This window comes from Mirounga leonina, unplaced genomic scaffold (genome assembly GCF_011800145.1).
Source record: "Mirounga leonina isolate KUSES-001 unplaced genomic scaffold, KU_Mleo_1.0 Mir_175, whole genome shotgun sequence".
In the NCBI taxonomy this organism is placed as follows: domain Eukaryota; kingdom Metazoa; phylum Chordata; class Mammalia; order Carnivora; family Phocidae; genus Mirounga; species Mirounga leonina.
The window spans coordinates 30,822,666-30,847,597 of NW_023270453.1; the positions used below are offsets into that span (position 1 = coordinate 30,822,666).

At 52.5% G+C, this 24,932-nt stretch overlaps 1 protein-coding gene across 1 annotated transcript in view; it reads left to right on the forward strand.

Moving 5' to 3' along the window:
• Positions 1-24,932, forward strand: part of SNX29 (sorting nexin 29) — a 497,051-nt gene that overhangs the window by 49,088 nt on the left and 423,031 nt on the right. The window contains exons 6-10 of the mRNA XM_035022295.1: positions 931-1,179; positions 3,121-3,496; positions 10,137-10,255; positions 16,427-16,502; positions 17,500-17,582. Of these exons, the coding sequence (XP_034878186.1) occupies positions 931-1,179; positions 3,121-3,496; positions 10,137-10,255; positions 16,427-16,502; positions 17,500-17,582 (903 nt within the window). The remainder of the gene's footprint in view (positions 1-930; positions 1,180-3,120; positions 3,497-10,136; positions 10,256-16,426; positions 16,503-17,499; positions 17,583-24,932) is intronic.

A 24,932-nucleotide genomic window follows, 5' to 3' on the forward strand; every position in this document is an offset into this window, starting at 1 on the left:
AGCCCCTGGATGATGTTAGTTGGTGAATTGTTAGGTTGTTTATCGTTTGACTCTCACTCAAAGGGTGAACCCAACAGAAGTGGGTAACTTGATTCTTTCTTTCAAATCCTACCTTGCCTTTTTTTTCCCTGAAGGTTTACACTAAGTCCCACATATTGAGAGTTAACGTTTGTCTTGTCCATTGATGGGGAAAAGTCAGGCTTTGACTGTGATGTCCTCTGTAGGCCAGGGCAAGCTTTTGCCTGAAATAATCATAGTTACAATATTGATGCACATGTTTGATTGCTTACTGAACTGAGTGGTTTTGGTGGGTGATTGTCTTTAATACCCTGTGAAAGAGATACTCTTGTCCCCACTTTACACATAAGGAAATGGAAGCTCAGGTTGTACGTGGCTTGACCCAGGTCTCCTAGAAAGCGGCAGTGCTGGGATCCAACCCAGGCAGTCTAACCTCAGAACTTACATCTTAATCTCTGGGGGTTGACCTCTTATTTGTCTTTGACCGAGAGGGAGAGAATTGGGAAAGACTTACCTGCTATGATAACTGGTGTCTCCTGACCCCATTTTGTGGGAGGTTTTTATTTTATTTTATTTATTTATTTTTAAAGATTTATTTATTTATTTGACAGAGAGAAACACAGCAAGAGCAGGAACACAAGCAGGGGGAGTGGAAGAGGGAGAAGCAGGCCCCCCGCAGAATGGGGAGCCTGATGTGGGGCTCCATCCCAGGACCCTGGGATCATGACGCGAGCCGAAGGCAGACGCTTAACTGACTGAGCCACCCAGGCGCCCCTTGTGGGAGGTTTTTAAATCAGTACTTCAAATCAGGGCGTTCCCTCTTGTGTACTCTATCGTTTGCCCCACACTTACCGTGTTGGAGGTGTGACTTCCCCATGGCAGACACTCCAGACTTTTCCCTTTTCTGGGCAGGTCTGAACTCCATCCTTTTTGCAATCAACATCGACAACAAGGATTTGAATGGGCAGAGTAAGTTTACTCCTACCGTCTCAGACCTCTTAAAGGAGTCCACGCAGAATGTGACGTCCCTGCTGAAGGAATCCACGCAGGGAGTGAGCAGCCTTTTCAGGGAGATCACAGCATCGTCTGCCGTCTCTATCCTCATCAAACCTGAGCAGGACACCGACCCCCTGCCCGTCGTGTCCAAGCATGTCAGTGCTGGTGAGCGAGAACGGGCATGGGAGTTTGAACAGAGGGGTCGGGTCAAAGGACGGCTGACCGTGGCTGAGGGGGACACACCTCGTGGTCCGAAAGTGCCAAGGGAAATCCCATGCACTTGCGCTTTCAGTTTGCATTTGTGTTTATTTTTCTTCCTCTTACTCGCTCTGAGAGGGACTGAGAGCCTTGCTGAGATGTGAAGACGATAGGGTGGGAGCGCACTCAGCTCACTGACAGCACGATGACTGTGACACAAAGCCAGATGAGCTTCGTCTTCATTCATTTATTCCTTCATCCATTCATTCATGTGTTCATTTACTGCATTCTGTTGTGCTAGGCAGTGAACTAGGAAGATCTCTAGCATTTAGCCTGCAGTCTCTTTTGGGTTGGGTAAGAATAGATGTTTAATGACAAATTATACAAGTAAGTAATTATCCTTCTGATAAATGAGATGCAAGCCAAGCATGGGGTGCTATGAAGAAGGTGCACTCTTGGGGGGAGTGACATTTAAGTGGAGGCCAAGGGGAAGGGAGGAGTTGTCAGCTTTGACTCCCTAGGCTGGGGAGGCCAAAAAAAGTTGATTTAATTGAGATCCATTTTGTGAGAACTTTGTAATATGCCTTGAGCCTTCTGGAACATCCAGAATGTTGCTACAGCAAAAGTGGAAATTTTGGGATTAAGTACGTAGTGCTAGTATTCTCAAATCCCTTTAACAAGACAGTAATCATGGTCATCTCTTCGGTATTATTAGTGATGGTGAAAACTCAGAATCTTGTGGGGTCTTTGATATACATTGGCTTTATCTGTCTTGTCCTCTCCTTCTCCAGTAGAGACCCCAGGCGAAGGACATAGGAAAGAGGACTGTTGAGGGTTTTGTGTAACAAAGATGCTGGCATTTGTATATCCAAGGAGTGTCCCTTTCACTGCTTTTGACACTCTCTCAGAGTTTGATATACTGGTGAAGCATCACCCTGTCACAGCTTGGCTTGGGTGGAATGGAATGTCTGGAATCAGCTCAAAGTGTCTCACACCCAAGTTTGACAATTAAAATGGGTGAACATACTGGTCACCAAGGCAGCCTTGATTTCTGTTTCAGTTAGTATTTACTGTGTAACAAACAGCTCCAAAATGTAGTGGCTTGAAACAGCCACAATTTATTATTATTATTTTTTACTACCCTCTGGTTTGGCAAGATGGCTCTGCTGTTTCACCCGGGCCCCCTTGTGGGGCTGCCCTGAGCTGGTGGCTGAGCTGGAAGATCTAAGGTGGTCCCACTTATGTGTCTGGAAATAGTGCTCACTGTTGGCTGGCGCATCTGCTTGTCCACACATGGCGTCTCATGCTCTAATGAGCTAGACTGGCTTCCTTCCCTGGGAGTTTCAGGGCAGCGTTCCAGGGGCGTACAACACCTCCTGATGCCTGGGCTCTGGAACTCGTTATCTGTGCTGCATGCTGTTGGTGAAATCCGAGCACTGAGCCAGCCCACGCCCCAGGGGGTGGAGAAGGAGATGCTACCCTCAATGGGAGCAGCAGTGAAGTCCCATTGCAGACCGGGATGAATTGTGGCGGCTGAGCCATTGACCACCACCCCAAACTTGTGTCCTTGGTTTCATCAATCAGCCAGGAGAGTATTTTCCAAAGTGAAAGTCATTTCCGGAATGGCAGCTTCCCCTGAATCAAAGTGCTTACAAGGGACGATTGTTAGGTATGCTCTGTGGCATGTTGGTTTAAATCAGAAGTAGAGCCCCACATTCATTTTGCTCAGTGTCCTATAGACAGATTTTTTTTTTTTACCCCAAGGATTAAAAAAAAAAAAATCTGAATTTATCTTGTTTATTTTTCCGAAGAATAATAGAGGATTTTCCACAGTCTAGAGGTAAAATGGCTCAATCATGGCTTTGTCTTGCCTGCCGCTTCTTCTAACACCATATCTTCTTTTGCCAGATGCCAGATATAAAAAGGAGCGGAAGAAGAAAAAGAAGGTGACCAACATTATCTCTTTTGATGATGAGGAAGAATGGCAGAACTCTGGCGATGTTTTTAAAAAGATCCCCGGGGCAGGGGAGAGCTCAGAGGAGAACTCCGACCGCTCCTCCATCAATATCATGTCGGCCTTTGAAAGCCCCTTTGGGCCAAATTCCAACGGAAGTCAGAGCAGCAGCTCATGGAAAATTGATTCTCTGTCCTTGAATGGGGAGTTTGGGTACCAGAAGCTCGATGTGAAAAGCATTGACGATGAAGACGTGGATGACAACGAGGATGATGTGTACGGGAACGTGTCGGGAAGGAAATGCCTGGGCCACTCGGGGTCACCTGAGAAGTAAGTGTCACTTGAGCTCTTAATGAAGGGTGGTGCATTAACGGCTTCCTCTTTCTGCAGCATTGGGTGAAATCCGAGCGCACGGTTTATATGTGTGTAGGGCATCATTCGCTTTTCTGATCTTGATCAAAGAGGAAGGAGCATGAGCTTACTGTCCTTCTGAGAATGAACAGAAGGGAAGGGAGTATATTTGAAGGTACTTATTATAAGATTGGTGTCAAGATGTGTGCCTTGAAATTCCTGCTTTATATATGTGTTTTTGTTTTTGTTGGATATTCCTTGTGTCTCTGCCTTGCTCCTAGCACAGGAAGCTCCGGTGAGAGGCAGGGTTATTCTAGCAAAGAGTCGCCCACTGGCAGTTTCTGTGTTTATCTACTGGGGTGTGAACAGCAGGAATTCGCCTGTCTTGCCACTTTAACGGTGGTGGTGCAGTAGATGTGTGTTTATGGAAGGGCCTCGATGCACAAGAAGGCCGAAAGCGGTAAAGCATAGTTAAGAGTGTGGATCTTGGAATCAAGACAGCCTGGGTTCTTGCTTACTAGCTACATGGCTTAGGTTGGACAAGTTTACCCCCCAGAACCTCATCGGAGACCTGGGAGAAAAACAGCACCTGCTTTTCGGAGTCATTGTTGAATTAATGGGATACTGTGCGTTGGCCTTTGGCAGCAAGAAAGAGCCCAGGTCAGCCGCTGCCCTTGCTGCTCTGTAAGAATTCCTGTGCTTGGTCTTATCGGAATGCCAGATGAACTGGCTGCGTCTTTGCTTGGGCCTTGCAGTGCCCAGTGCTATCCGTCGCGGCCGGCTTCAGGCCGGCTCAAACCAGCCCAAGACCCCGAGGCGGGATGCGGGGCTTGGTGTCTTTGGCCCTAAGCTTCTCATGTCCCATGTGTTCTGATAGGAGTCTTCTTTCTCATGAGACAATGCCTGTTTCTGATTTCTGCTGTCGTCCTCATTCACACGGGTACTTGTATTAGCAGCATGACCTTGTTGATCTTCTGTGGCAGGCCGGGCCGGCGGGTTCCGCGTGTACCCGTCGCAATAGTAGGAGATGCCCTGGGAGGTTTTAGTGGGCATCGCCCTGTCTTCAAGGATTTGGAAGAACGGGATTCCTCGGAGAGCGGAGATTTGTCCGAGCACTGAGCGAAGCAGGGATTAAGGGTAGGTTATGCTGTGCTCCCAGGCTTTTGCTGTCAGATAGTCCCCATGTTTCTGCATAATTAGGACTGTTGGTTGGTTGACAGATGAACACGTCACGATTTGTTGATGTTGCCCCCTGTGGTCAGTATTGAGCTCGTTGGCTTTTGCTGTTCTCATTTTTGCTTATTTGTTATCAGCCATTCTGAAATGAATATTTTTTCTTTTTTTTTTTTTTTTTTTAAGATTTTATTTATTTATTTGACAGAGAGAGACACAGCGAGAGAGGGAACACAAGCAGGGGGAGTGGGAGAGGGAGAAGCAGGCTCCCCGCAGAGCAGGGAGCCCGATGCGGGACTCGATCCCAGGACCCTGGGATCATGACCTGAGCTGAAGGCAGTCGCTTAACCAACTGAGACACCCAGGCACCCTGAAATGAATATTTTCACCCACAAGGCTTTTTTCTACTCCTGACGTCTTGGTCAGGGTCGCTTCCCTGAAGTGTTGTTTCCCTGAAGCGTTGCTCTGGCTCACGGGGTGAGTGTTTTCTACCTGGGACCCGCGTGTTGTGACCTGCTGTGTGAGTCAGGATCTCCAGAGAAGCAGAACCAGCAGGGGGCTCCCCCTCATCCGCGGGTCCACTTGCCATGGTTACCATTCCGTGGTTTCAGTTACCTGTAGCCAACCATGGTCCTGAAGCAGATGCTCCTCCTCCTCATGGATCATCACAAGGTCGGTAGTAGCCTGGCCTACGTCATTCACCCCAGTTCATCTCATTGATGCTGGCAGGCTGGGACTGAGGACCCAGAGGGGGTCCCACAGGACCAGCCGAGGGGGTCCCACAAGGACCAGCTGAGGGGGTCCCTGGCTGCATGCAGGTTAGAAATCCAATGCGAGCCAGCGGGAGGTAAAAGCAGAGTTTATTGGAGGCATAGAGAGAGTGCAGGTACAGAGTGTCTGGGAGACCTGGAAAGGGTCTGGGGTTTTATTGAGGACAGTGGTCTGGTGTTCGTCACCTCTCAGGCATCCAGCAGCCAGTGAGAGCAAAGACGAGGACCCAGGTGTTCTTCCTTGGAGCCACGCAGGCACCCCAAAAGCAGATTTTTATGGGGTCCTTCAGTCTCCCTGTGTCATCATCAAATAGGCAGTTTGTCATCACAAGAAGGGTGACTTCAGTACAGTACGATATTCTATGATATACATTCATGTCACCTTTCATTGAAGATTATTGTAATTGTTCTACTTTATTTATTTTTTAAAGGTTTATTTTATTTATTTTGTTTGAGGGAGAGAAAGAGACTACAAGTAGGAGGGGCAGAGAGAGTCTTAAGCAGACTCCACACTGAGCGGGGAACCTGATACGGGGCTCGATCCCACAACCCTGAGAGCATGACTCCACAGTCGAAACCAAGAGTCGGGCGTTTAACCGACTGCACCACCCCTCCTATTTTATTATTGTTGTTAATCTCTGAGGTGCCTAATGTATAAATTAAATGTTATTATAGGTGTGTATGGATAGGAAAAACACAGCATAAATATAGGGTGCAGTTTTGGGATTTTAGGAATCCACTGGGGGCCTTGGAACGTATCCTCTGTAGATAAAGGGCAGAACTACTGTCTGTCCATCCATATCTGTCTGTCTAGATTTATTTTAAGGAACTGGCTCACGTGATTGTGGAAGCTTGACAGGTTGGAATCTGTAAGGTAGACCAGCAGCCTGGAGACCCAGGGAGGAGTTTGAGCTTGAGTCCAAAGGCTGGCTGCTGGCGGAATTTCTTGTTCTTTGGGGGGCCTCTGTCTTTTCCTGTTAAGACCTTCAGCTGATTGGATAAGGCCCAGCCGAACCGGGGAGAATGATCTCATCTACTCAAAGTCCAGTGACTGAAGTGTTCATCGCATCTAAAAGTGAATAACGTTGGATCAGGTTATCTTGCCACCGTGGCCTGTAGCCGAGTTTCTGTGCGTCTGTGGGTGAGTGCGTCTCTCAGTTGATTCACTCTGTTTTTGGCCTCAGACACAATCATTTTCTTCCTACCGGACTGTGCCATTGAGGGAGGCCTGAGGAGGAGGCCAGCTTGTGAGCCAGGGTAGCCGCCACGGGCATTGTGATGTGTAACACACAAAACAGTGCAGGGTGACCTCTTCAGGGGCCTGGGCCCTTCGAGGCCATTGGGCCTCCTGCAGATTATGGGCAGCCTCTCCCTGGCGTAAGGGGGGATCTTGATAGAACGTTCTGCAGAGCATCTTGGGGAGGAGCAGAGGAATGATGACATGGCCTACTGAGTAATCCTTTCCTTTTCATTCTAAGCTAACATTCACATGAAAGGTCTAGGAGCCTGGAGGGGCCAGAACCTGAGCAGTTGAACAGCACCGCCAGGTTTGTGAGGGACAGGTGGCCTGTCCAGGAGAAGCACACTGTGGATGTGACAGCCTCTGGCCACGGCAGGGCTCCAGTTGTCTCTGAAATGCTCTGTTGGCCAAAAGTTGGGTTTATGTTTCTGTTTGCTGGCAATTAAACCACCTCTGATGACCAAGGAAAAATCTTGTCCCTCCCACCTCAATATTTACCAGTGTTTGCTTTGCATTTTGTTTTTGTTTTTCTTAAGAGAGGATGATGTCTTTATTATAGAAAGGGGTTTTTCTGTCGCTTCCTGTGTGACTTCTGACACCAGTAGGGAAGAGACACCAGAAGGGAACATAATTCAAAAAGAATTACAAACATAGGGACAAACATTACACCTCACTAGCAGTTAAACAAATGGAGAATGCCATCAGACACCATATTTTGCCACAACTTAGAACTGGATAAAAGGCGAGCCCTGGGTTAGCACCCTGGGGCAGGGCTTGCTCTCAGCGTGTCCTCAGTTGTGTGGTATCTTCCAGGCACACAGGCGGCGCCAACTGTGGGGTGGATGACGGGGCCAGGCTGGTGCACAGGGGTGTCCTCACAGATCTCACAGATGGCCGGGAGTGTTGACAGCCCTTGGGGAAGACAGTTTGACACGACGACGACGTCAGGAGCCTTAGAAATGTTTATCCTGCTTGATTCAGCAGTTCCACTGCTGGGAATGTGCCCTGAGGACAGAGTCTCCGGACCGTGGCTGCGTCTAGATACCAAAGTCTGCCTTTCCAGAAGCAGAACTCTGGAGCTGACCTCCGTCAATAGCCGACTGCTCTGTAGCTTACACTTTAACAGCCTAACATTTCAGGTCTCAAACATGTTTTTGTTTTTTTTTTTTTAAATTAAGTTTTTAATTTTAATTCCAGTACAGGTAACAGTGTTTTACCAGTTTCGGGTGTACGCTATAGAGATTCAGCAGTTCATGCATGACCCGGTAGGATCTTGAACATTTTCACTGACATTTAAGAGTATCTCAGTAGTTAGGATGAACTTAGGAATGAATATTGAATGAAAAAAGCAAACTATAAATCCTGCACTGAGTTTCATTACGACCTAAAGAAAAGTATGTGTAGGAAGAAAGAAGCACTAAGGAAAGAGTGTCTAAGTCAGTTTTGTTTTTGGTGTGGCTTTTAGTGTATTCCCCGCCCCCCTCCTCTTTTTGGCATTTTCTAGGTTTTAAAATAAGCGTCTCTTTTTTCTAATGAAAAGCAAAACCTTTTATTATTAAGCCAACTGTGGATTAATAATAAAGAGACAGGATTGGTCTCTGTCTTAGGAATCACTTCGGTGTAAATCGTTTTGGGGGTGGTGGCCCTTGGGCACTTTTGCTTGGGTTCTAAAACCTCAGCTGATGGGGTCTGGCTTCACCTGCACTCTGCGTTTCTGGGAAGTCGCAGAATTTCCCCTTAGAATAAACAGTGGAAAATCCCACCCGCCTGGAGCCGGTGCAGTGGCCCAGGAAAGGACGGGTGGTTTTGCTGCCTTCTCCTGAGGGGCGGCCCTGAGTGCCTCGGGGTGTCTGGGAGTCCCCCTGGTCACCAGCTGCTGGATCTGAGCCCCAGGAGGGCGGCTTGCTGACTGTAGAGACACAGCCAAGTTCACCCCAAAACCTGGCCCCAGTGTGGTTGTGCTGCCCCACCCCAGGCTCCTGAGGGGCCCACTGTGGGTGTGACCTGCAGGATTAAATGATGGATTCTGCAAAATGCTGTTAGGATTATTTGCCGTTTGTAGCTCAGAGCCAAACATCTGACCAAAAGCTAGAGAGGGCTGAAAGGAAAATCTCTAAGTGGCCTCTTTCTGAAAGGCCTGACAAAGTAGCCTATGGGCCAGATCCGCCCCCAAGCTAAGAATGGTCGTTACTTTTTTGAAAGGGCTGTTAACAACTGCAAAGAAGAATACTTATGGCCACAAAGCCTACGCTATTTCCTGTCTGGTCCTTTACAAAAAAATTGTGTTGATCCCTGATCTAAACCTAAGGAAAAACTACATGCATCATGCCACACGGTGGGCAGCATTCAGAAAGCCCTTGGTAATTGGATTTGAAGACGTGGCCTCAGACCCTGAAGCCTCGGTTCCGTCCAGGATGCTGCACTTGGACAAGTCACATCCTCCTGGACCTCTTGTCTCCCTTTCCCCCCACCCCGCTTCCTTTCCTCCTCCTCCCCCCTCCCATCCTTCCTCTGTTAAGTAGGTAGGGCTATGATCTGCTTTGGACTTCTTTACACCTGAGTTACAGAGTGATTTTTATAAACTTTAACGTCCCCTGCAACTTCAGGCTGGTATTTATTGTTTCCACTGTCCAGCAGCAAATGCTGCAGTGGGCAAAACCTTCCCACACATACTGAACTGAACCAGCGGGTGCGACAAAGATGGTCCAGGTTGCTTTTGTACTTTGTAGATGAGGTGTCGCCGTAACAGGTCACGCGAGCCCGGTTAACGGTTCAGCTGACCCCCTTTCTTGGAAGGCACCCAGACACGATTTTGGTCTGATTCTGCTCTTTTACTAATGAGGGTTTGAGAACCAGCGAGGCGACGGGACACTAGCCCCAGGTCACATGGCTGACAGCATTTCAGAGCCTGGGACCCTGTGCTTCGTCCTGCTTCAGAGCTCGGCACGTGCTGCGTCCCCCTTGTCCGTCCCCCTCTTCACTCCACTCACCCTGTGCTCTCACCTGCAGCTCTCACCTCTCACCTCCCTTCTTCACGGTTGCTTGCCGTGGCCTTGCTGACCAGCTCCGTGACTCTGAGTTGCTGTCTTACATCTCCTTGCGGGGTTGTGTGATTCATGTCCTGGTCCCCCAGCCCACTGTAAGCTCCTTGAGGGCAGCATGAACACCATTTGGCTCTTTGGCCAGCACAGAATATATGTGAGCCCAGAGCCTGGCCTATAGTAGGTGCTCAGTGAGCACTGGTGGGAGGAATGAAGGCGTGAGGTCCGATCTGGACCGCATGGCCCTGTTCCCAGCCTGGGCCTCCTATCTTCAGCCCTGTCACGGTCTGGCAGGCTCCCGAGAGGGAACTTGAGGGAGGCCCAGCAGATGCCTGTGGTGGTCTGGGCCCTCGGATGCTCTTCGGTCTGTCACGCAGCTGTCCTCTCTTGCTTAGGCCACTGGATGGGAACACCCGCCTGTCCCAGATGCACAGCTGGGCCCCTCTGCAGGTGCTACACGGCGACACCGACGTCCTCTTTCCTGTCAGTGGAGTGGCCTCCTACAGCCCTGCAGGTGGGTGCTTCCTGATTCCTCCCTCCCTCCGTTCACGTGCTGGGTTCCCTCTGCTGGCGGGAGGGAGCCAAGAGGTACGGGGCTCAGGGCAGGAGACTGGAAGGGACTGAGGGTCTGGCTTGTCTTCTTGCTGACCCAGAGTGTTTGAGGTGCTCCCACCCGAGCAAGGGTTGGGCCAAACCAGCTGACGAGTCACAAAGGAGCCCCGACATCGGTTTGTTTTCCTTACTAGTGATTTTTTGGGACCTGGGCACGTACAAGCTGACCACAAGTGGTGACCATTAATTTTGCCTCTTAGGGAGGAACGTTACAGAACTCATAGCTCTAAAGGCCCCCGCACCCTTTGCCGCCAAGTGCTGAGGGCTCAGAGAGCAGCTTGCTCAGAATCTGCCTGTGGAGTGGTGAGCGTTCCCGACTCCTTCCATTTGGTTGAGTGTGCTCTCGTGTTACTGTTTTCTTGAGCTAGAGCAGGTCACGGGGAGTGGTGGGAGAGGGGGAGGGGACGTGGATGAGCTCCGTGGGTGAGTGGCACAGTGCAGCGCTGGGTAGCCGTCACCCCAGTCCCCCCCAACCCAGCCCCTACACAGGCACCTTCTCCCCCTCCCAGGGCCAGGTTTAAGAAACCATAACGGTTTCTGGACTGCTCAGGAAGCTGTTGACAGTCTGAACCGGATGACAGACTGTCTTTTTGGTCACGGGGGCGGACAGAAACCCGCTCAAAGGAGCTGGAGCTCAGGGGCAGGTGGGCGGCTGACTGGCAGCTGTCTCGAGTGGGGGTCAGGTAGCCCCGCCCCAGGAGCCGCAGGAGCTGAGTAGGCCGGGTCACCTCTCCCAGCGGGAGTGTTCCCAGCAGAGACCGGGGCTCCTGAGCGTGTGGGGCGAAATGACTCAGTCTTCCAGGCGGGTCTCCTCTCTGGAAGGTGCGGCTAATGCATGGTAATGGCAGCCCTCGGAGTGAGCCCAGGCCTGGAAGGTGGCCCATCTGGACGAACGCATCCTCTCTCGACCACAGCCTGTGAGGAAGGGCTGGCCACTGTTACCCCACCTTCCTCTCAGACTTGTGGTGAAGGCTCCCCAAGGTGCTGTGGGGCAGGGTGCCAGGCAGCGGCTCAGGCCCCGTGAAGCCTGCTCTCAGCACTGCGGCGGTGGCGGGGCACCTGCTGTGGGGTGTCCGGGGACCGGGAGCCGCTGGTCGGAATGGAGGGCGCTCCTGGGTCTCCCCAATTCTGCGCCCCACACCTCCTTATGGGGTCTGCCCCGTCTCCTCTTTTCCTTTGAGAGGCTTTGCTCTCTCTCGCCACCTTGCCCCCTACCCGTTTGGCCTCAGCCGCGCGGCCGCCCATACTGGCCAGCACTTCTTCCTGGGTCTCCACTGAAGTCCCGGGCCGGGCTGGTGGGCTGGGCTGGTGTCTGCAAGCCAGGCCGACACCAGCCGCTGCATTCCCTCAGGTGACCATGCGGGGCCCCGATGGCCAGTGGGGGGTTTGGTTATCTTGCCATGGCCCGTTCAGGGGCAGTGCATGCACACATGGACAGGGTGCCTGAGAAGGGGGGGCTTGCAGAGAGCAGGCGGTCCTGGCCCCCCTCTGGGACCACGTGACTTCCACCTGGCGACCTTGTCTCCCTCCCCACCGAGGGGACCAGCGGTCGTTGGGCTGTCAGGTGCCTGCACTTGTCACTCTGTTTTGTTTCCAGTGGCTCCTTCCTTTCTTAGCTGGGCTCCTCTCAACCGTCAGACCCTGGGGGTCGAGGGCCGGCTGCTCCTGGGGCGCTGCTCTCTGCCGTTTTGTTGGGTCTGGTCTTAGAGAACTCAGCGCTCTTCCTCCCTCTGTGGGCTTTCCTTCCGTGTCTTCAGGGAGAGTAGCTTCTGGCCGGCCTCCAGCATCCTCACAGGAGGGCGTCCTCCTGGCAGCTTTCCCGTGGTCCCACCTCTGCCTCTCAGCTTTCCAGACCCAGAGGCTTCATCTTGTCGCTCTCGTGGGACCCTGAGCTCCAGCTGATCTTGATTATCCTCATCAGAGATGCTGTGGCTGCCAACTTTTTAATGTACTATAGTAACAAAGCCGCCAGGAGTCCTGGAAGCTTGTGACAGCCTCAGGGGCAAAGTCGCTGTGGGTAGGAGTTGCATAGGAAGACGAATTCTGCTCGGGCTGCAGAAGATACTGGAATCAGAACTGGGGGAGTTGGCTACCTGATTGGAATGCCAGGTTGCTTCGAGTCCCTCCTGGCCTGATCCCCATTTCCTTGGGAGGCCTTTCCCTGGGCAGCTGTGGGCGCACACTGTCAGCTGTCTCTCTCAGACTGCTTTTCTTTTGCTCATCTCTGACTGGTGTCCCTTCCGATCGATACCCTCCCACTTGATCAAGGTTAACAGATTATTCCCTCTCATTCTCGCCGGGGAGCCAGTTTGGTCTGTAATGGCAGCTTTGCACACAGAGGGCTCTACCCTTAGGAGACCTTCCCCATCATCTTTGAAAGTGTTGGTGCCTCTAGCGTCCCTGCCCTGGGGGGCATTTAGCAGAAGAGGGAGGGAGGCACTTGGTGGAGAAGGATGAATGTTTTTGGTAGCTAAATTGGGGGAGGGAGAAAGTGGCAGAGAAGGGGACTCTCAACACAGAAGTATTGTCCTTCTGATTCTTGGATGAGGTGGATTGGGGGGCCAGGCTTTGGAGCTGCATTTCTGGGGTTAGAGGCTCAGAGAAGGAAGACACTGGCCAGGGTCACACGAGACCCGGGTGGAGGATTAGCTACAGTTAACTCCTCTGAGCATGTCTACTACCTGCAAACAGCAAAGCACGTTTACTGACATCTCTTCGAAGCTGCAAGAGAGAGAGAGCCCCGAAAGTTTCTTTGCACTGCGATACTCAGTGGAGGTGACAAAACACCCACTTCTACCCACTGCACACGTGAAAACGTTATTGCTCCTCTTCTCACTGAGGGTCCTGGCTTTAGTGTTGGGTTTGAGCAAATTCAGAGTCAGTTTCTGAGGGCTTGTTTGTTCATTTGAAGCCTTGGGTCCTCGCACTTTCATTTCCTCGTCAGGTGTAATGTTCTTCCACCTCTTGTCCTACCGTTGGGTCTTCAGGGTTGCTCGGTGAGGTTGTGGAGGCTCTGTTGTACCATCGCTCCCGTCTGAGATGGTTGATCTGGGAGCGTGGCTCCCAGAGGGCAGCGTTACTGTTTGGAATGTCAGGATACTGTGGTGCCCACCCAGCCTGCGTGGTGTGTGGTCTCCACCCCACTCATGTGGGTCGTGTGCCACGCAGGGCTCATGGATTTCTTTACACAGCCAGTGGGTGGTTGTGCTCTGCGCCATACCGTGCTAGGCTCTGGGAGGATCCAGAGGTAAACACTCACCCCCTCCCCCCTCCACCGCCCAGACTTTTGCAGGCAAGGAGGGGACAAGGGACATCAACATCTCTCCCTGCTTCTACCCCTGCCCCCACCCTGGCCATTCTCCTTATAGCAACTGGAGTGATTTCTTAGAACATAAATCAAATTGCATCATTCCCTTGCTCCAAACTCTCCCAGCGCCCTGAGGATAAAATCCAGAATCCTCACTGTGGCCCCCCAGACCCACGCTCAGTGCGCAGCATGATCTCCTCCCATTTTTCTGTAGCTCGACGCCCCTAGCCACACCAGCCTGTGTCCACTTCCAGTCTCTCTCCTCCTGCCCCCTGTGCACATCCTTTAGGAGGCAGCCCGAGTGGTGCTGGCTCATAAAGGGCTCCTCTGCCCCTTCCCCCCAGTGGGCCGGCCTCACATTCACACTGCCAGAAACCTCCTGTGTCCCCAGTGCCCTGACCTGAGCTTGTAACCTGATAATTCCTGTCCCCCTGCTAGTCTTTGAGGTCTGTGAGGGCAGGCCCGTGTCTACCTGGTTCCAGTGTGACCCTGACCCTGGCCAGAGCCAGTCCACGGTGCGGGGGCAGGGCTCAAGAGTCATTTGCTGAGTGGGTGAGCGGTGGGTGGACCAAGTGCATGGGGAGGGGGCATGCCGAAGGGAGTGGACACCTGGCAGTTGGAAAAATGCTGTCCAGGTGGGGACACAGTATAGACAGAGGAATAGGGCAGGCAGTCCAAGGACCCATAGAGGGAGAGGCACGTAGCTCAGATCAGCTGTGTGAGAGACCGTGAAGTGGGGAAGGGCTCTGCTCTGCCCCTGGGCACAGTGAGGTTCAGACCCTCACATGTCAGCTTGCGATCTTGGACGGGTCACTGAAATCCTTCAGGGCTGTCTCCACATCTGGTAAAATTAAGATAATAGTAGCGTGTGCCTCAGAGGGCACCTCGAGGGTGAGTGACCCCATGAGTGCTCACTCTGTGGCCCCAGCGCGTCAGGCCCACTGCGGTGTCCTGGCTCGCGGGGGTGTGTGATGGTGGGACATCACTGGGGCCGAGTAGGCCTGGGATCTGGAATGCTGGTGGGTGACCATGGCCTTTCCTCCAGCTGTGGATTTCTGCTGTGCATGTTGGAGTCCCCGTTTTCGCTTCAGGGAGAGGAATCCAATAGCTGTGAGTTGGATTAACAAGGGTGAGACAGAACTGCGGGGACCCCCTGCGGGAGACCCCTAGAAGGTATGGAGCCTCACCACTAGGGTGGCAGTGGACACGACCACGGACAAGGAGTGGCCGATAATGAAGTAGAACCGGCCGGTCTGGGGGACCCGGAGGGAGGTGGCGGTCCCGTGGACGGGGTGACAGAAGGGAGTGCTTTGCTCGGTTGTGATCAGGTGGTGGGCCCTGCAGGGTGTCCCAGTGGAGCTTTCAGGCAGGCGGCGAACCCCGTGGACGAGGATGCAGGATTGAGGTCCCAGCCAGAGGTGGGGCCAGGACCTTGTTGGGTTTGCCGAGGGGGACAGGGGCGTCTGAGCCGCCATGCAAGAGATACCTTCACAAAGGAATCAGAGAAAAGACGATGGGGTGGTGTGTGCGTGCGTGCGTGTGCGTGCGTGTGCGTGCGTGTGATGATGGTGGGGGCTGTGGTAGGCGGGCTGGGTTGTAGAGCAAGTTGTGCTTAGCACGCAGTGACTGTTCCCGCTGAAGCACGTGTGTTAAACCGTGAGTTCAGTCATGCGGTCGGTATTACTAAAATGTCGCAGGGCAGGCACTGGTGTTACCCATTCATAGTTGAGGAAGCCGAGTCACAAAGAGGCTAGGCAGCTTCGCGCTCAATTAACGTTGGAGGCAGGGCCTGCACTCGGAAACTAACCACAACACTCGGAGGGAGGCAGGGGAGGCCGAGGGGGAAGACACTTGCTGTTTCCCTTTCGAACTTCTTAAAAAAAAAAGGGGGGGGGCGAGTGGAATAGCTTGGTGGGGACAGCAGTATTGAAAAACAGTGAAAAAAAGAGAAAATTCTCTTTAGGATTCCCTGAGTACAGCCCCTTAAGAGCTGGGGAATCTCAAGCAGGAGGAAACTCAGGCGAAAACAGGAGGGATGGCAGGGAGGCAGCCGCGGAGCTGAGGGCCCCAGAGATGCATCCCCCATCCGGGCCTGGTTCTGCAGTCGGCCTTGAGAAGCCGGGAGTGTCTCCAAAGGGCACGTGTTACCCTGGCTGATACCGGCCTTCGTGGCACCGTCCAGCCCAAGGGTGGTCGCGCTCTTTTCTGGAAAGAGACCTGAACGGCAGCTAGTACATTTATGAAAATCCTTAGTGCCTCTAGAGATTATCTGTGGTCTCCCTTCTTTTGAATGCCTTTCCCACACACAGCCCGCGCGGGGAGGCGGCTTTCTAGAAAGCGGTAGGGCACTTGGTTTTGATGCAGACAGACGTTATCGACGATGAGACTATGCTGCCCCCTTGTGTCTGTCCTAAGCCACTACAGCGAGAGGGGTTTTGTCTATCAGAAAGCTGATTATTATTCCCTGATCCTAAGGCTGGCCTAATACGGACTTCATGCACAATTCCAAGTGGCTCAAGGTCAAAAAGGTTAAGTAGGAGGATGGGGCCTCCTATCAGTGACTGATGCCAAATCTGAGATGATGGCCAAAAAAATGAAACAAGTAGCAGATTAAAATCTATTATGCAGGTGAGGAAACACTTGTAAGCCGACTGATGTAGCAGATGAGCAGATGAGCCCGCGTCTGCGCTGTGTCCTTGCCTCATGGAGAACATGAAATGAAAACAGACAGGTGACTTTCTTTCTGCGACTGCTCTCTATGCACAGATGCCCCCCTTGGAAGCCTGGAGAACGGGACAGGACCAGAGGACCACGTTCTCCCGGAGCCCGGCCCCCGGTACAGGTTAGTATTCCAGAGCCAAATTGCCTTTGGGATTGAGTTGTCCTGGTCACAACTGTGCATTTTATTCTCTTTTAAAGATGGGGTGCACCTGCCGGGATTCAAGGTCAAGGCCTTATTTCACATTTATGTTCCGGTTTAGCTTACATCATGGAATGTGAAGTTGCCAAGGGTGTGAGAGACGGTGTTTGGCAAACTTCATTTGCAAACCACCTTTACTTTTATGGTTTGGGGGCCATACCTGGGTGCCTCCTCTCCCATTATGCTTGATTTTAGCATTTGATCACAGTAATGCAAGACTTGAATATTATATAATATCTGAACCACTTAGCTCTCATATATTTGAGAAGTGCTTAGTCTGGTATATGGTCGTAAGTGCCATATCGGTTTTCTGCTTTTCAAATAAAAGTCTCTCAAAGGGAAACTGAGTTGCTCAAAGTCACTGGATGTTGGGTGGCAGAGCTCAGATAGACACTGAAGTCTCCCCAGTACCACCAGGATCCTCGTTACTCTTCCAGTTGTTTTTCTCTCTTCGTGCTTTTAATTTGGTCCAAACTTCAGTGAGTAGGGATAGACCCCATCTGCATTTTCAGCCTTAGGTCTAGGGTGGGCGTCACTGATGACCCCGAGCATACTTGATGTTACGGATAGGGCCCTGCTCTCTGACACTGACCGTGCCTATAGGTTCCTACACAGTTCGTACACTGTCAGGGAGGACTGGGGTCACCAGGTCCCTCCAGGACGCAGAGTCCTTTTTGCTGTTTATTTTAGACAAATACTGAGTATGGATTTTTGGGGACACACATAGACTTCGGCAAGAAGGCAAACTTGCAAGTAGGGAATCTGCACATGATGAGGGTTGCCTGTGATTTCGAAGGGCTGCCTCCTGGGCTTCTAGCAGATGCACCTGAGTACACTTAGCACCTGCTTGGTTTTTGAATAGTGAGGTTGTGTATTTTGAGTGGCCGATTGTAACTTTCTTCTGTCTGCCTTCTCCCAGTGTGGAAGCCAGTCCTCCTGGCCAGGGAAGCCCTCTGAGCAGCCTGTTACCTTCTGCCTCCGTGCCAGAGTCGATGACAATTAGTAAGTACTTTCTGAATGTCCTCTGCCCATACTGGTGACCCTCGGGCCTGCACATCAGTGGAGTGTCTTTGGACTTGGTCCTATGTGACTGCGGACTTCACAGAATGCGGGGTAAAGTCAGGTGTGTGTGTACCTGGTCATGGAATTGAAGTGTGGTGTGCGCTTCTAAGCTTCCTGAGCTGCAGTTAATGCGTGATGCTTGGGTGTGTGCACACTGTAAAGGACATGCTTCAGAGATGGAGCAACACTGAGCTAGAGGGAAACTTCTGTTGTTCCAGGTTTGGGGGTTTGCCTCCTGGAAGGTCGTCAGCTACAGAGGAACTGTGCTAGTTGGATTTCCTTTGTAGCTCTGGAGGGATCATTTTTGTGAGGAAGGAAGAGTGTATCTCTCAAAGAATAATGAAGGTTCATAAAGATCAGGTTCAAATGGTTTCTAACCTTATTACTGAGAAAAAGTATTAGAGATATAACAAGATTAGGTTCATGGGGCTTTATATGATAAAGAATAAACCAACTGTAGCTCTCTTTCCAGAGGTAGACAGGCTGGGGCTGGTATGTGGCTCCATGTTTATCAGAGACTGAGACTCCTTCCATCTTGCCTCGTGGTCCAAAATGGCTGTTTTAGCTCCAGCCATCCCATTCTTATCCCAGGTAGCAAGAAGGAGGAGGGAGCAAAGGAGAGACTTCCTCCATTTCCATAGGTAGGATTCAGGGTCTGAACGTGCATAGGGAAAGAAATTACTACTTTTTTCTCTAGCCTGTTCCTGAAATTTACATTTCTTTCAATTATGAAAGTAGCAACAAACTGTAGAAACCATAGCAGTGTTAGCAAAATGGGTGACTTTGTCCCTGGTGGAAGTCACAGGCGCCTGAAATGAACAACATCTCAGAATGTTGTTTGTGCTGGAAAATAGTTTTCAATGCAATAATAAGGAATTGTACATATTCCGATGTCACTTTTATTTTTTTACATTTTGAGGGTTCTTTTTCAACATAATCCGTTTCCTTTGTAGTCTTGTGTGTCTTATGTATTTTAAACTCTTTTTCTGAGAAGAGGCCCATGGGCTTCACTGGCCTGCAGAGTGGGTCTGTGGTACAGAACAGGTGACCCCCTCCCCCAGTCATGAGGCCCCGTCCTAGAAGGCGCACATGGTATCCCATCGATGTGGCCAGCATCAGTCCCATGGCCTCCCTTGGCTGCTAGGGAGCCGAGCCCCCCCAAGAGCGGAGTTTGGGAGCCAACTGGCATTCTTTGAGTTGGGAATGAAGAAGGAAGTGAGCGGACTCTGTAGGGTGGGCGCAGTGGGAACGACCAGTCTGTCTCCGTGTAGTGGAAGCGTGCAGTTCATCACGGCGCTCCTCAGGCTGGAGTTCAGCCGAGCGGATATCTGTGCGTCTATACGCATGGGGCACCCGGGCTAGGAGAACACTGCAGTCACTGGCTTCCAAAGTTCCGTTATTTATTTACCGCTGTACTAGTGCTTACCCTGTAATGTGTGTGTATATTTTTAAAGGGTACACCTAAGAAAACCTGAATGCCTTTACTGAAAAAGGGAACTTCGCCTGAGTACAGTGAGTGGGGAGCCTCTGTTAGTTGACGGAAATGGCAGGTAACTGAAAATAAAGACGCTGGAGAGGAACCAGTATTGAGTCCGCCTGGGTGTCCCTGCCTGGCCCAGCTTCTGTCTGAGACCCCCTCCCATTGTTGTAAGGAGAGGCGACTAAGCAGCAGCACGAGGGGCTTGGGGATATGCTAGTGCGAAACCCAGATCTTTTTCCTGGAAGAAACCAGAGGGACTGAGAAGGGACAGAAGCCCCTGGTCTGAGTCCCTGCTCCTTCACGCCTCGTCTTTCTCCTCTGCAGTGTCTCTCTCTGAGTGGGTTCCACCTCGTGTAGAGGGCTGAGACTTTATTCTGGCTCTGAGGTGTGTCTGCCTTACTTTGTGTGTCTTGTAAAGAACAGCCCCCGGAGACTGCGGGCTTGAGCACCAGGCCTCGCCGCTTGTCCGGGTGCAGACACCTCGTGCACCCCAGTGGGTATGCCGTGGTGCGCTTCCAGGCGGGCTTCCTGCTCCTGGGGGTGAGGCCTCTCCCTCCCTGCTGAGTGCGGTCCGCTTTGTCGGCGGCTCTGTGGCTCTGCCCGCGGAAGCAGCTGGCCCTGCTTGGGCATCGGCACTATGGTCGTCCGTTGTCGTGCTGCTGGCCAAGATGTCGGCTGTTTGTCTTGTCTTTACTCATACGATCTTCCAGAAATGTCAGTCCACTTTTATTATTTGGTATCTTTGGCAAGTAGGGACCTACCCAGAGTTTATGACTTGAATCTCGAGATGTGTCACCACACCCCCGTCTTGACCCTTGCTTGATACTTCGTATCGATGGACTTTGTGGGGGGTGGTGGTGTGCTTCCTGGGGCAGGGGGCGGTGGCGATTTCAGCGAGCCTTCTGGACACAGCACTGTGTCACCTGTGTGTGTTCCCTATGAGAGACCTGGATTCTTAGAAATTTTGGGTGGAAGGTGTTTTGATGTGTGTCCCCCTCATCCTGTCTCTGCCCCTGTGACATCCCAGAGAAATAAGAAGAGCGAGCCTGTCTGGGGGTCCAGGGTGCCAGCTGGGGTGGCTCTGACAAGGCACCACAGGCCGGGCGGCTGGAGCAACAGTCTCTCGTAGTTCCGGAGGCTGGAGGTCCAGGTGACCTCAGTGTTCTGGCGAGACGGCTGTCCTTGGCTTGCAGATGGCCTTTTCTGTCTGCCTCTGCATTCCTGGTGTCTCTTCCTCTGCTTGTGAGGACCCCAGCCCTTCCAAATTAGGGCCCCACCCTTAGGACCTCATTTAACCTTAATTATCTCCTTAAAGGTCCTACCTCCAAATACAGTCCCATTGAAGTTTAGAGCTTCACATGTGAATTTTGGCTGGGGAGGGGGGAATTCATTCAGTCTTGGGGTGTCCCAAGAACGGTGCCCAAAGAGCTGTCCAACTCCAGATTGAGAATTCCATCCCAGCACGTGAAGCACATGGGCTTTGACCTGGGAGATGCTTGACTCTCAAAAACCCTGTGGAGCCTGGCAGAGGAGCCCCAACTCTTCTCTGTGACGCAGGGAACCTTCCCTTGCACCCTGCCAGGTGCCTTCCCTGGCTCCATTTCATCATGGGTACTGGGGGCCGCCTCGGCGCTCATCCTCGGTGCTTGGCCATGACCGACAAGTCCTCTGCCAAGCAGCCTTCCCCTCCTGGGTGCCTCTGAAGTGGCACAGGGTATTGTCCTGGGCCTTTTGGGTGTATATTCTTGTTGTCACGAAGTGCCCACAAGAGGACGGCGTGGCCCGGCTCACATTCCTGCTCTTTCTACGAGGCCCTCTGGTACTTAAGAACACACCAAGCCTGTTCGGAAGAATTAGTCACTTAGCGAGTAGTAAAGACAGTTTGGAGCCCAGTTTGGAGCTCCGGGCACTTGCCATTTGGGCGGGTGAGTGTGTGTCTGTGTTCGGCGTGTGCAGGGCCGTCTGGGGCCGGGGGGACTGCAGCCCGCCTGTGCTGTCCCGGCCTGGAGGGCATGCCCTGAAGCCGGCCGCCCGGTTCCCCAGGCTTCCCCAGGCTTCCCCAGGGTTCTCCAACCTCTCAGGGCCTGTTTCCGTACCCAAACACCGGGATGCCCTGAGCACCCATCATTTGCTGAGAAGAGTATCTGCGTCAGAGCTGAGCGTCCGGAAATAGTGCCTATTACCAACCTGCTAATATTTGCATTCTGCTTTCTCAGCATTATTTGCTAGCATTTTCCCCCTCTTCATCTCCCCGGTCATCCTGCTGAATGACTGTGTAATAGTCCAGTTTACTAGATGATTTTGGGGCAAGGGGGTGCACCAGCCACGTTTGTTTGTTTTTGCTGAGTTTCTTCACTCAGTGTAAGGAAAAAGGAGAATCAGCGCCAGGCTTGGAGTACATTATTTTTTTTCTGCTCTGTGTTCCTTTGTGGTAAATTCTGTGGGGTGCAGGGTGAGCGGGCCAGAGGTGAGTCCCGTATTCATGGGCTTATTCTCAGTAGCCGTCTCGTCTTCGGAGTGACCGTGTTGCCAGTAGGATGACAGCTGCTTCTTTCCTTACCCTTCACTGACCATAGTCGCCAACATTTTATTTTTTAAAATTTTTAAAAGATTTTATTTATTTGAGAGGGCGCGTGCACGAGATGAGGGAGGGGCAGAGGGAGGAGCAGACTCCCCTCTGAGCAGGGAGGCCGATGCAGGGCTTGATCCCAGGACCCTGAGATCATGACCTGAGCCGAAGGCAGACGCTTAACCACTGAGCCACCCAGGTGTCCAGTTGCTAACATTGTAATGCATTTGCTACTTTAAGAGCTGGAAAAATGGCACTCAGAGGCTGGGTGGCTGTACACTCCCTGGAGGGACACCCCCTCTCCAGGCCTTTGTTTAACATTTGTAACCCCTCCCCTCTGCGTGTGCTGCTTGTATCCTTTGTTTTGGGGTCTCCCGCCCTCCCATTGGCTGCTCTGCCTGATGTGGAGACCAGATGGGGATGGGGCACAGAGCACTATTTGCAGCTCCCGGTGCTGGCTGCGTGGCTTGGGGACGGGCCAAGAGGACAGGCTGACAGGACCCCCAGCCGTGTGCTAACCTTGGCCGGTATGTCAGGCAGCAAAGAAGCCAAGAGCCTGCCCCGAGGAGTTCCCAGGCCCGAGGGGAGGACAGACAGTGGCGACATGAACGGACACATGAACTTCGTTCACTTGCACATTGCAAGGGCTAGGAAGGTGGGGCATGGAGGGGGCTGTGTCGGGGTGTTATTAAGAGAGGTCGGTCTCAGGCGGCGGCAGAGCTGAGGGTGAGGGGTGAAGGGACTGTGTAGTGTGGGCGGTGGGCAGTGCCGGTGGAAGGGTGGCTGGGCAGGGGGGAGAGCCGAGCCGGAGGATGCTGGAGAGGGCCGTCCGTTGGATTGAGTCCCACGAGCAGTGGGAAGCCGGGGGAGGGTCTTAAGTTGGAGTGCTGGAGCCGTTGCCACTTGCTCTTGCATATGGCAGGTCGTGCAGCTTGTCTGCTACCTCAAGTGTCCTCAGGAGCATGCCCTCCAGTCCTTCCTGTAAGTCCCCGGCGGCCCTTGCTTGCTCGGTGGTTCCTGAAGGCCTCCCCTGTGCCTCACAGGCTGGGGACTCCTGAGTTGACGTGGGTGTCCCCACTCCTTCAATTGTCAGCAGTCCCCCGGCGGTGCCCTCACACCCATAATGCAGGGGTGTGCTGAGTGCTGCAGGAGAGCAGGGGGAAGACCGTTCTGTGGGCGGTGACCTGGTGCCACCATCCTGGGGTCTGGCCCTGGCTCCAGGGCTTGCTGGCTAGGTTTCCCTTTCTCTTTCTTTTTTCTGCCCCCAGACTCTCTGGGCCCCTTTTCCTCACGTGTAAAGTGAAGACGCTTACTTCTGGAGACCTTCTGGGGGCGGTCAGTTCGGAGCCCATTGAGTAGCCCCAAGGGTTCAAGCCCTAAACCCCAATTAGAGCCCAAACCCCTAGGACTGTGGACCCCGGTCCCTGACATTTCCATCCTGGTTCTTGGCCAGCCCATCATCAGGTAGCAGATCCACTCACGAGTTCAGACCTGTCTCTGGGGCAATTCCAGTTTCCTTCAAGGAGTGCCTGGAAGAGATTAATAATACGCTTATCTCCTCCATTGTGTTGCCTCTTGTGACCCAAGTTTGTATTCGTGTTGTCGCTCAATTGTCACAGCATCCCTGCAATGTGGGTGTGTTGGCCTTGTCGTCCAGTTGGAGGAAATAGGCCGAGGGAGGCTGCGGAAGGTCCGCGGGCCAGGATGTGGTGGAGCTGCGGTTTCCTTCCTCTCTCCCTCCTTGCTGTTTCTGGAAGCCCCCGGCTTCTGGAATGATCTGCCCTCAGAGGGAAGTATTCAGGTCTGCGGAGATGTCCCTCCTTGAAGAGGCTTCCCTCCCCTGACCACACATCCAAAAGAGCTTGCCTGCGCCACCCGCTCTGTTCCTCCAGGTTTTCAAAACGTTCCTGACCTGAATATACTGTCCATTTTCCATGTCCCCACTGGGATGTGAGCTCCTTGAGGATGGGTGCTTTGCCTGCTCATTCATTGCCTGCATCCCAGTGCCTAAAATCCTGCCTGCCATGGCGTTGTGGCTCAAGAAACCTCAGTTGAGGAGGTGAAGGAACGAACCGATGTTGATTCGAGTTCTAATAAGCCTGAAAACTTTTATTTTTTTTAAAGGTTTTATTTATTTGTGTGAGAGAGAGTGAGCACGTGTGAGCACAAGCAGGGGGAGCAGCAGGCAGAGGGAGAAGTAGGCTCCCCGCCGAGCAGGGCCCGATGCGGGGCTCGATCCCAGGACCCTGGGATCATGACCCGAGCTGAAGGCAGACGCTTAACCGACTGAGCCACCCAGGCATCCCAAGCCTGAAAACTCTTAAAAGTATTCTGCAGGGGCACCTGGGTGGCTCAGTTCGTTAAGCGTCTGCCTTCGGCTCGGGTCATGATCCCAGGGTCCTGGGATCGAGCCCCGCATCGGGCCCTGCTCGGCGGGGAGCCTACTTCTCCCTCTCCCACTCCCCCTGTTTGTGTTCCCTTTCTCTCTCTGTCAAATAAATAAAATCTTAAAAAAAAAAAAAAAAGTGTTCTGCAGGAATGACCCGAAAGCCAGTCCCCCGGTCACCGCTGTATCTCTGGCTTGGTCTGCACTGTGTTCCCTGCCCAGGGCTCTGAGTTCTGCATGGGGGCAGGGGAGTGAGAGATCTTCCACCTGCCCCTCACCAGGGAGGCACGCCGGTGCTAGCAGAAGGAGCACTAGCTTGGGAATCAGCAAAACCTGGTGCTGATACCAGCTCTGATGGCAGTGGGTCCCTCAGTCGCTCTGTGCCTCAGTTTCCCCAACTGTAAAGTGGAGGAGGCTGCACTCCAGGATTCCTGGCACCTCTGACCATCTGTTCTGGGAAAGGGGTCAGGATCCCTACATTCTCCTTGGCGACCGTGAAAGAGCCAAGTCGTTGCAGTCTGGAGGTTTCTCGTGTCTCGCCTGGTCAGGCTCATTGCTCTGCTGTCACAGGCAGGCCTCTTCCTTCTCTCCGTGCTGACGGTCTGCTCTGTGAACGTGTTACTGTTGAGCTGACTTTGAGTGACCTTTGGCTCGGGAAGCTAGTAAGCATAAACCTACTGATGCTGACATTTGGCCCGTAACTTTTCCTACTCCAGGCCAGGTGTTGGCTGATGCAGGAGGCATGGTGGTTTGGAGAGAGGCAGGGTGGGATTTGTATGAGTGCCCGGACGCCTGTGGACTGCTTGGAAGAGATGCTGTCTTACAGAGTTGGGAAAGGTGAATTAAGCTCTGTGA